This window comes from Octopus bimaculoides, chromosome 18, assembly GCF_001194135.2.
Source record: "Octopus bimaculoides isolate UCB-OBI-ISO-001 chromosome 18, ASM119413v2, whole genome shotgun sequence".
NCBI lineage: Eukaryota > Metazoa > Mollusca > Cephalopoda > Octopoda > Octopodidae > Octopus > Octopus bimaculoides.
Genome location: NC_068998.1, coordinates 47,190,026 through 47,202,303, shown reverse-complemented (window position 1 = coordinate 47,202,303; position 12,278 = coordinate 47,190,026). Strand labels below are relative to the sequence as shown.

Here is a 12,278-nt window from a genome sequence, read left to right as displayed (position 1 = left end):
GTGTGTGTGTGTGTGTGTGTGTGTGTGTGTGTGTGTGTGTGATTCAGTTAAATTAGGTACTTAAATTGAGACACCTTGTTTGATCGATCTAATTTGTATATCCAAACAATATCAGGTGAATATCAAAGATAGAGCCATTTGTATTTTTGTTGGAAACCGGCTCCCTCCTCAGTGGAAGATTTATAATAATTAAGAAATAGAAGAGACATACATACAGACAGATAGACGGACGGACGATCGAACGGACGGACGGACGATCGAACGGACGGACGATCCAACGGACGGACGATCCAACGGACGGAAAGACAGATAGACATGCTCCGATGAAGCTGGGGCTTGATACTCAAGTATTCAACTATGAGTGCGTTGCATCTTATAGCAGAAACAGACACCTTATGTAGGCAATGTGCCTCAGTATTGGAAGGATGCGGACATCGTTGACCAGCAATAAAATCAAGGGTGACCAATCTGTTTTCTCCAGCAATAAGGATGGGAAACCTCTTTCAGCTTCTAATCCATTTTACAAGGCTTTGGTCGGCCCGCGGTTATAATAGAAGATACTTGCTTAAGCTGTGGGATTGAACCTAAGACCATATGGTTCAGAAGTAAGCTTTTCAACCTCTCAACCAGAATAAAATAGTAATCAAAGGGGTCGAAAGGTAAAAAATGGTTGAGAACCCCTGTTCTAAACCGTCACAGACAAGTTTCTGTATTCTTTGGCTGTTTCAGAAAAAGTATCTTCAGAAATACCCTTCTCGGCCTCCATAGCAACAAGGCCGTCGCCTACAGACCTGTCTGTGTTTCTAGACACTGTTGTATGGAGGCCAAGCATGGACCGCATTTAGCCGATACTTTACCACCCATTCCGGGGGGTTCTTTGACATCCAGTAACTCCAGAACATCGTTTTATACTCCTGAGGAGACAGGAGTATGTATTAAAAAAAAAAATTGAGGATTTAGCGTTGTGACTGCGCTGTCAGCACTTCATGAAGAAGAAGAAGAAGAAGAAGAAGAAGAAGAAGAAAACTAATCAGTTTGTGTTATACCGATGTATACCTTGTGGTATTTACACCATTAAAAGGGACATCATTCAAATACGGTGACCTCAGACATTGGATAAATAGAGATCCATAAAATGAGTTATCATTCTATGTTCTGGGATCGATGTGATTATATTAAAAGTAGTGCTCCAGCATGACCGCAGTCCACTGGTTAAAACTACTAAATAACGTCTCCCTATACTTATGTCACTTGTTATTTCTCCTCTTCCCTCCCCCCTCTCTCTCACACAATCTCCCTCTATTTCAACCTCTTTTCTTTATTTACTCCTAATCCGACCCCCTCTATTGTTCTCCTCCTCCTTCTCCTCCTCTTCTACATTATTTCCTCTCGTTCCTCTCTCATTGTTTTCGTTCCTCCCCTCTACCTCAACTATTTCTACCTTGTCACCCTCCTTAAGATTCATTTTTCTCCCTCCCTCCCTCTTTCCCTCTCGTGCTTCCTCTTCCCCTCCGTTTCTTTCTCTACTTTTTCTCCCCTCTCTCTTCCCCTCTTTTACTCTTTCTGCATCTCTACCTCTCTCTCTATTCTTTTCCCTTCCTCTGACAGCTACTCTCTCTTTCTCCCTTTATATCTATCTTCTCTCCACTTTCTTCCCCCCTCTCACTGCTTACTTTCTCTTTAATATACTCTTCCCTTCCTCTTACGTTCTCCAACTTTATCTCCATCCCAACCACGCTTTACCTTTCTTATCCTTCCCTTTCTTTCCGCTTACTCAATCTCTCTCCCCCTCATACTACCTTACTCTCTATTCCTTTCACTATCCCCCCCACTTTCCTTTCCTTCTATATCTCTCACACTCCTTCCCTTATTCCTCTCTCATTTCTATCTTTCTTTTCTTTTCACTCCCTTCCAAATACTTACTTCTCTCTCTCGCTCTTTCTTATTAGCCTTTCTATTCTTCCCATTCTTCCTCACATGCTTGCTTCTATCTCCTCCATCTCTTTTTCTACGTAGCTTCCCATTTCCTTTCGCACTCCCTCACATACTTGCTTCTCCCTCTCTCTCTCTCTCTCTCTCTCTCAAAATATCAGCTTTTCGACTTCTTTCGTTCTCTCATTCTGTTACATAGTGCTTCTCTCTTTCTCTTTCCCTCTTACATAGTTGTCTCTCTCTCTCTCACATAGTTACTTCCCTTTCACTCTCTCACTCACTCATTCATTCTCCCTTCTCTGATTTCGTCTTTCTATACCTTTACACTCCCTTCTCTCCCTCTGTTTTTCTCTTGGATAGTTGCTTCTCACTCTCAGTCTCTCTCTCTCGCTGTTTCCTCTCTCTGTGTTCGCTCTCATTTACTCACTACTTCCTATCTATCTACCTGCCAACCCTCTCTATCTCAATATACCTCTGTCCACACCTCATACCGCTCGCTCCCAGCCTCGCTCTGGCCATTCACTAAGAGAGAGAGGAGGAGAGAGAGAGAAAGAGAAAGAGAGGCACACAAAAAAATGGCTACAGTGTCAAGCTTGATGGAAAGTTGACTTCTTTTTCTGTCTCGCAATACATTCCTACAGAGACACAAACACAAATTTATACAGAAATCCATAAATATACATCCATATATATTTATAATAGCCAGATAAAAAAAAAATGCGTGTTTGAGAAGGAAAGAAAATTATACTGAATGATGTTGATACCACTGGTGTCTACGTAAATAAACTTTCCACAGGCATATACATACATATCAATATATATATATATATAAATATATCTGTATATATATATCTGTATATATATATATATATATATATATATACACTACACACACGTATATATAGATGTATATATACACACTGTTGCTTCTCTTCGTTCATTGATATTTCTTCATTCATTGAAAATATCGGAGCACACCAAAAAGCAATCTCTCCTGGACATAGAAACACACAAAAGTGTGTGTATATATATAAATATATGTATATATATACCATGTGATATTCTAGACATAATAATAATAATACTAGTATTGTTATTATTAATTAAAATAGTTATGTTTCATTTATTAACCCAGCAAGAGTTGACAATTATAATTATGGTTATTAAAGAAACATCCCGGTGAAAGAGAAATATATAATATTGTATTATATTATATTGAGAGAGGTAGAAAGAGACAAAGAAAGAACAGAATATAGAGAAAGGAGGATTAAAGAGGATATTTCGACAATCTAGTCTCCCCTACTACATCAAACTACATACAATAAAAAATAACAACTGCTGTTACCAACGACAACCACCACTACCACCACCTCCACTACATCCAGCACCACTACTACCATCATTATTGTCATCGTCACCTCTAACGCATTATAAATACTCCACAGCGTGTAATATTATAATAATAATAATAATAATAGTAATAATAATAATAATAATATATCGGACTGGAACCAAACCGAACCAAGCCAAGCCATTCTTACAGAGACGTAACGAAGCCAATCATTAACAACAGAGGCACCACTCTTTCTACTGCATGCAGTACTATAATTGGATTGATCAATTAATTAATTAATTAATTAATTAATTAATTGTTATTAATGTAAAACAAACACTGGAATCGTTTCAAACCATCAAACAAATACCTACACCTTTCTGTGACTACCAGTGGATTAATTATTTATTCTAATGACTGGAATTTACCAAACCAAACCAAACCGTTTACCAATTCATCAATCAACCTTCGCTACCTCCACCACCACCACCACCACCACCACACTCCACTACAACACTCACCACAATCATCATCATCATTGACAACACAGTAGTGATCAGGATGATGATGCTGGTGGTAACTTGTTGATTGTCTGTCTGTCTGTCTGCCTGTCTGTTTTTCTTTCATTCTTTCTTTCTAACTTTCTTCCTTTTTTCTCCTTTCTTTTTTCTTTCTCTTTCTTTTCTCTCTCTCTCACTGTCTATCTCTCTCTCTTTGTTTTTCTACTGTTTCCCTTCCTTTTTTAAAGCATTTTATTTAATTATTGTTTTTTTTTGTCTTTTGATAAAATTATTTTCTTGTCAAACTTGTGAAAAAGAAAAAATAAACAAAAGAAAACAAAAGATCTCGAGACACCCCACCCCCACCACCCCCAATAAAAGTACACACACATATATACACACACATAATACACACGCACAGTCACTCATACACACACATACACAGATATAATACGCACATACATACACAAATTAGACAGCTATCATACACACAGATACACAAACCGACATACATACATATAGACATATATAATATACCTTCACATACCACCACACATACACGTATATACACACACACATATATATATATACACACATACATATATACACACATATATACACAAACACACACATTATATATATATATACACACACACATATATATATATTTACATACATATATACACAAACACACACACATTATATTTATACACACACACACACACACTATCCATCCCAGCTACAACAGGTACACACATGTATATCTGTTTGTACATATCATTGAAGAAGAGAGGGCTTAGGAAGAAAGTCACTCCCTCTCTCTAGAAACAGTACTTCTATATATACACACACACATGCGGATGTATATACTACACACTAAACACTAACCATATATATATTTAAGTATATATATATATATATCTGTATATATATATATATTTATATATCGTAAATTAAAAGCTTGAGAGACGTTGCCTGTATTTTGGTGGCAAAATGGCAGTGTCGGATTACTCTGAGTCTATGGTGTCACATCTATATACACAGGTAAGTGACTATATATATATATATATATATACGTATTATTCGCTTTGGAAATGCTGTATACAGCAATAATGGACGTATATACAACGACCAATGCCATGTATGTATAAATATGTAGATGTATAAGCACAGGTAGAGATATGTGTATGTCTAAACAGGCGTGTGTATTATATGGTCTGTACGTGTATGGGATAGTACATATTGATGTAGTTGTGTACACATTACTATGTTACTATCATATATATATATACTCGTATTGACATACAGCTAAACATAAATGGCCGTGTATGTGTGTCTTTCTTTCTATAGTTATATATATATATATATATATATATATATATATATATATATATATGGCATAAATGGAGATCTTTCTATTAGGGTCTCAGCTGTATATATATATATATATATATGTATACACGCCTTAATGTGTGTACAGATGAAAGTAAAAAAAAGAGCACTCAATACAGTGTTGAGTTTATATTCGTAGGTGAAGGTATGTATATATATATTTAAGTATATATATATATATATATATATATATATATATAGATAGATGTGTGTGTGTGTGTAAACAAGTGAATTGTGTGGGTATATATATATATATATATTATTTATTGAATGGGGCGTAATACGTGCATAAACATATACACCTATTTGATGGAACATATATTACACACATAAACACACACACATGCAATACAGACTCTGCGTTTACATAATAGATATTCTCTTTATATGCGCATATATTATAACAGTGCATATATAATACATATGATATATATATATATATATATATACATACACGCACAGTGTCCTGGAAACAGGTTAGCTTCCTGTCCTGTAACGTCATAATGATTGGGTTCCGTCCAGTGAAAGGTGTCTACACACCTGAATGTATAGACACTCAGGTGTGTAGACGCACAGGCGTGCGTATATATGTGTGTGTGTGTATATATATATATATATATATACACACACACAGGTGTGTATGTTTATATATATAATAGACTGACAAAGCAGGAATAATAATAATAATAATAATGGTGGTTTCTTTTATTGTTGGCCCTGAGACATTGGCGATAGTAGAAAGGTGAAATGCAGAGAGAAATAAGGAACAGTGGGGTGGGGTGTATTTACTTGCAATAAAAAGCGGGGTGGCGAGATCACCCCCAATATAATACTAATAAAAATAACGACGCAATTAATAATCCTTTCTACTATAGCCACAAATCCTGGAATTTCGTGGGAAGGGCACTAGCCGATTACATCGACCTCAATGTCTAACTGCTACGTATGTTATCGATCCCGATAGGACGAAAAGCTAAGTCGACCCCGGTAGAATTAATTATAATAATGATAGTAATAAAGGTACGTTAATAACAGAGTAATTGTCCCGTGTGAAATTGGGCCCAGGTGGGAAGAAATATCGCCTTGACATTCGATCCTGTGTGATCATGGTAAAGAAGAGGCGTATAAACATTGCAACGATGGCTTTTGTAACATTCAGAATCGGTTGAGTGTCCGACACACTCTCATGGGTTTCTTACACTTCTGGCCGAGGTCAGCTTTTACTATTTTACACCTACCTTTCTGGGGGGTAGGGGATAAGGGCAGGGAATCGATACCAATCACGTAGTAGTCAGGCAGAGGTGATGTTTGTGTGGGTGGGTGGAATTCATATATATGTAATCGTATAATCGAACATGGCCATTCATCCCCGCCGTTCACCACCACCACCACCAGCACACATTCCCCTACAACATTTCTGGTTGTGTGTGTGTGTGTGTCTTTGTTGCAAAACATTATTATCATAATTATTGATAATGATATGTCATTTGGTCACAAGGGCAACAACCACACATGTGTTACATTACTGATACTGCAAGCTGCTACTACTACTACTACTACTACTACTACTACCACCACCACCACCACTACCACTACTACTACTACTACCACCACTACTTCCACCACCACCACCACCACCACCACTACCACTACTACTACTACTACCACCACTACTTCCACCACCACCACAACCACCACTGTTGATCTGTTAGAAATAGCAACTAAATCTGCTGTTAAACAAAAGAGAGGACATTGGATAACGTAGTTTTTAGAGAAATTACGACTGAATCGATGTGGTGGTCGTGGTCGGATGTGTTTGATGAGGAGGAGTGGCCTGATGTTAAATAACAACTGCAGACAACTTTTGTTGTCGATGAGATTACTTGTCAATCAACTGATGGTGAGGAGGGTGGGTGTTAATTAATCCAATCCTCAATTAAGCTGATCAATGGTCATTTTGATTACTGCTGTCGTAAATACACTGTCTGAAGAAATATTGGGATGACCATGGCTGGAATACTTTTGATGATAGGTCTGCTGTATCAGGGCTGACCAACAACAATAACAAGGCGAGATCTGTTCAGCTGATGGGGGAGGGTCCATCAACCCATATTCCCAAAATAAATAAATAAACAATTGTTAATAATAATAATAATCTTTTCTACTAAAGGCACAAGGCCAGAAATTTGGTGGGGAGGGGACTAGTCAATTATATCGACCCAGTGTTCCACTGGTACTTAATTTATTGACCCCCGAAAGGATGAAAGGTAAAGTTGACCTCGGTGGAATTTGAACTCAGAACGTAAGGACAGATGAAATGCCAGAAATTTTGGGGGAGGGCATTAGTCAACTACATCACCCCCCACCCCCACCCACACACACACACTACTCAACTGCTGCTATTCATTCTGTTGTCCTTTCAAGAATGAAAAGCATAGTTGTTCCTGGTGGAATTTGAACTTTGGACCTTAAGACAGACAGAATACCACTAAACATTTGTCTGACATACAAACAATTCAGCCAGTTCACCACCTTAATAATAATACTGATAATAATAATAATAGCAATAATAATAATAATAATCCTTTCTTCTATAGGCACAAGGCCTGAAAGGATGAAAGGCAAAGTCAATCATGGTGGAATTTGAACTCTGAACAGACAGAATTCTGCTAAGCATTTTGCCACCCAATAATAATTATAATAGTAATAATAATAATCCTTTCTACTATCAGCACAAGGCCAGAAATTTTTGGGGAGGGGATTAGTCGATTACATCCACCCCAGTATTTAACTGGTACTTAATTTACAGCACTGAAGTGTCCTCTCCAGTTTTGCGCAGGCCTGGGCTAGATGTAAGAAAATCCTGGGTAGCCCAATCGTCAGGATTCCTCTCCCGACCTTGCTGACGTAGTCCAAAGGAGTGCAGAGCATTACGTTTGGCACCAGCTTGGTTGCAGGAGCTGCCGGAAGAGTGTCGAGTCAAACGCTAAACCGCCTACTGGGCCTCCACTCCGGATTTCTTTGAAGGTTTTGTCTCCTTTCCATAACCCTGGATACAATATATATTAATAACCATCATTGTTCTAATGTCCACATTTCTATGGCTGCATGGGTTGGGTCAGACAGAATTTGCTGAGGTAGATTTTCTGAAGCCAGATGCCCTTTCTGTCGTTGATCCTCACCAGCTTCCAAGCAAGGTAATAATATTTCCTGTGGCCAGACATGTTTTTATGAGAGATTGGAAACAAACAATACTTGTTTACAGCTATCATCCTATGTTAATACAAGGACACACACACACGCACATATATCTTTTACCTTTTACCTTTTACTCATGTCAATGATTAGACTGCAGCCATGCTGGAGCACCTCCTTGAAGAATTTTTAATTGAATAGATTGACTCCAATACTTATTTTTTGTTTTTTTGAGCCTGGTACTTATTCCATCAGACCCTTTTGCTGAACTGCTAAGTTATGGGGACATAAACATACTACCACTGGTTGTCAAGTGGTGGTGGGGAACAAACACACACATACGTCAGACTTCATTCAGTTTCTGTCTACCAAATTCACTCACAAAGGTTTGGTAGGCCCAAGGCTATAGCAGAAATCACTTGCCTAAGGTGCCACGCAGTGGGACTGAACTCAGAACCATGTGGTTGGGAAGCAAGCTTCTTACCATACAGCTACGCCTGTGTCTATATATACATATATAATAGGCTTCAATTTCAGTCCACTAAATCTACTCACAAGGCTTTCATCAGCTAGGGTTTATAGTAGAAGACGCTTGCCTAAGATGTCACAGGGTGGGACTGAACCCAAAGCCACAGGGTTGAGAAGCAAGCTTCTTACCCACATAGCCATGCCCGTGCCTTAATGTATACCATAATATTAAGGACCTCTCTCATTGGCACAAAATATTTGGAGAAAAAGGTAAAAGTTACTTAGTGCCCTATGTACATTACTAGTACCTAATGGAGGAGCCTCTATGTGGTCACTTGGCATGCCAGAGATAGCAGCCACATTTCTCAAAAGTCACGTTCTACTGTTTTAAATAAGGAAAGCAGTGCATCAGATTAATGGAATTATTTAATGCTTGGGGTGGTCACATCTGGACTACTCTTGGTCAAAGGCCTAAAACAAAACAACCTAGTATTTGTTCTTAAATTCAAGTAACACACCTACACAGCCCTCATTTGAAGCAACACACAAACACACAACCTTCACTTGAAGTTACATGCATCAACACACTGCCCTCACTCAAAGCGCCATACATATACAACCCTTCCTTTATCCAGATTGCTCTCTCAAATGTCATGCTCATTTGTTAACATTGTTTGAATTAATCATGCCTCATCTCGTAGCTTCAAGATTTTGATGATATCATCTTCATCATGATCCTCATCGTTCAACGTCTGTTTTCCATGCTGGCATGGGTTGGATGTTTCAACAGGAGCCAGCAAGGCCAGGAGGCACATCAGGTCCCGTAGTCTGTTTTGGTATGGTTTCTACAGCTGGATGCCCTTCCTAATGCCAGCCACTTTACAAATGTGATTTATCTTCTACCTTTTACTTGTTTCACTCATTAGACTGTGGCCATGCTAGGACACCACCTTGAAGAATTTGTAGTCAAATGAATCGACCCTAGTACTAATTTTAATTTTTTAAATTTTGCTACTTATTCTATTGGTCTCTTTTGCCGAACTGCTAAGTTATAGGGACATAAACACACTAACATCAGTTGTCAAGCAGTGGTAGGGACACAAACACACACACAGAGGCTTCTTTCAATTTCCATCTACCAAATCCACTTGCAAGGCTTTGATCTTCCCTAGGCTATAGTAGAAGGTACTTGCCCAAGGTACCATGCAGTGGGACTGAACTTAGAACCATGTGGTTGGGAAGCAGACTTCTTACCACACATCCACATTTGTTGAGCCTATCGTTTATTTTTAGAATTTAGAATGACATTGTTGGATAAGTGTGAGAGGCCACATCAGGCCATTTTGAGCAGAAAACAGTTAGAATATTTGAGTGAGATATGGCCGGTTTGAATGCTAAACAGTTAAGTAACACACTCATAACAATGATGAAACATCCATACATGCTCTCACTTTTTAAAATTTACCATACTCTAAAACAAATAGTTACCATATTTTCTTGCATACCAGTCAAATTTTTCAGACCCAAATTTCTGGAAGGACAGAAAATTCCTTGTGAAATGCTGCAGGATTTAGAAAGATAGTGACGTCATTTGAATGTTTACACCATGTTTCTATGATATACTATACACTCCATGTTTACACTGTATACTACATTAACTTGCATGTTGGCAAATATGATACACACTTCCCTCATTCTCTTAATCCAACTATCAAACCACAGCTGTTTAAACAGTATTGATATCACCGGTCTTCGAGGGCCTGCTGAGACCATGTGCATTCCTCTTTTGGTTGATGTATAAACAAAAAAGCATCTGAATTAATTGGTAACCCTCAGCCAGAGATGTCTAACTTTATCTGGTCAAACATTCCGATCCTATGAGGACACCTCTCTCTTATGCAAATAAGTTTACAGCTTGGTACCAACCGAATCTATCATTTCCATTCATTTTAGCTACTCCAGCTATCATATGTAAGTGTGTGTCTGTGTATGTGCACACACACACATGCACATACACACACATATATGATAAGCTTCTTTCAGTTTCTGTCTACCAAATTTGCTCACAAGGCTTTGGACAGCCGAAGGTTGTAGCAGAAGATATTTGCCTTAGCTGCCAAGCAGTGAGACTGAACCCAGAACCATCTGGTTGAGAAGCAAACTTCTTAACACACAGCCACATCTGCTCCTAATGAAAGTGTACAAAAATGTAGATCCCTTCTTGGGCCCCTAATCTCTCTACAACAAACCCTGGTAAAATACAAAGTACATAATATATCACACAACTTCTTGCTTACTCAGGGTTTCATCGGGGCCTGTTACTCAGTCTCCTTGATGTGTAAGTGACTGCGGTTACAGTATTCTACTCCCGCTGAGTGGAATTCCAAGCTGGTGTCACGCAAAAGAGCACCCATGCTGCCACTACAAGAAGCACCTAGTACACTCTGTAAAGTGACTGGTGTTAATAAGGACATCCGGCTATAGAAACCATGTTAAAACAGAAGACCGGAGCCTGGTGCAATCTTCTGGCTTGTCAGCTCTTGTCAAACCATCCAACCCATGCCACCATGGAATATGAACATTAAATGATTATGATACACACACACACACACATAACAGGCTTCTACACAGTTTCCATCTTCCAAATTTATTTACAAGGCATTGGTCAGCCTGGAGTTATTTGTAGTAGAAGACACTTGCCTCAGGTGCCTTGCCGTAGGACTGAACTTGAAACCACGTGATTGCAAAGCAAGCTTCTTAGCTGCACAGCTGTGTCTGTTACTTTACAAAACCATCTTATATTAGGAATTATATACAACAATTCTACAATATTCCTAGTGTACAGAAGAGGAGGAGTCAGTAACCTTGGCGATCATTTGCTAACGAATATGACCTGGTAGCTGTACCATGCTTTCACTCATTGTTTTAGCTGCAGTCCCCAACATGTTTTGCAGCACAGACCAGTTTAGGGCAAGACAGTATTCCCACAGCAAAGCATAATAAAATGCTTAATATATATAATTTTATTATTACATATATAATACGTATATCTGACACAAAAACACTCTGCTGACTGTGATACTCTTTTACTCTTTTACTTGTTTCAGTCATTTGACTGCGGCCATGCTGGAGTACTGCCTTTAGTCGAGGAAATCGACCCCAGGACTTATTGTCAAGCGATGTTGGGGGGACAAACACAGACACACAAGCACACATGCACATATATATATATACATATATACGACGGGCTTCTTTCAGTTTCTGTCTACCAAATCCACTCACAAGGCTTTGGTCGGCCCGAGGCTATAGTAAAAGACACTTGCCCAAGGTGCCATGCAGTGGTACTGAACCCAGAACCATGTGGTTGGTAAGCAAGCTACTTACCACACAGCCACTCCTGCACCTATATAGTCAAAAGTCAATAAAACAGGAATAAAATTTTTTTTTTTTTTTTTTTT

The 12,278-nt window shown here is 38.6% G+C and overlaps 2 protein-coding genes across 2 annotated transcripts in view; one reads left to right on the top strand and one right to left on the bottom strand.

The window, feature by feature from the left end:
• The window catches only part of LOC128249781 (serine-rich adhesin for platelets-like), a 34,053-nt gene extending 27,786 nt beyond the window's left edge, over nucleotides 1-6,267 (bottom strand). The window contains exon 1 of the mRNA XM_052974268.1: nucleotides 5,612-6,267. The gene's annotated coding sequence lies outside the window, so the exon portion shown is untranslated. The remainder of the gene's footprint in view (nucleotides 1-5,611) is intronic.
• LOC106873192 (unconventional myosin-Va) overlaps nucleotides 2,466-12,278 on the top strand; it is a 147,027-nt gene continuing 137,214 nt past the window's right edge. Inside the window, 1 exon segment of the mRNA XM_052974378.1 lies at nucleotides 2,466-4,809. Coding sequence (XP_052830338.1) covers nucleotides 4,759-4,809 — 51 coding nt within the window. The 5' untranslated portion in view covers nucleotides 2,466-4,758.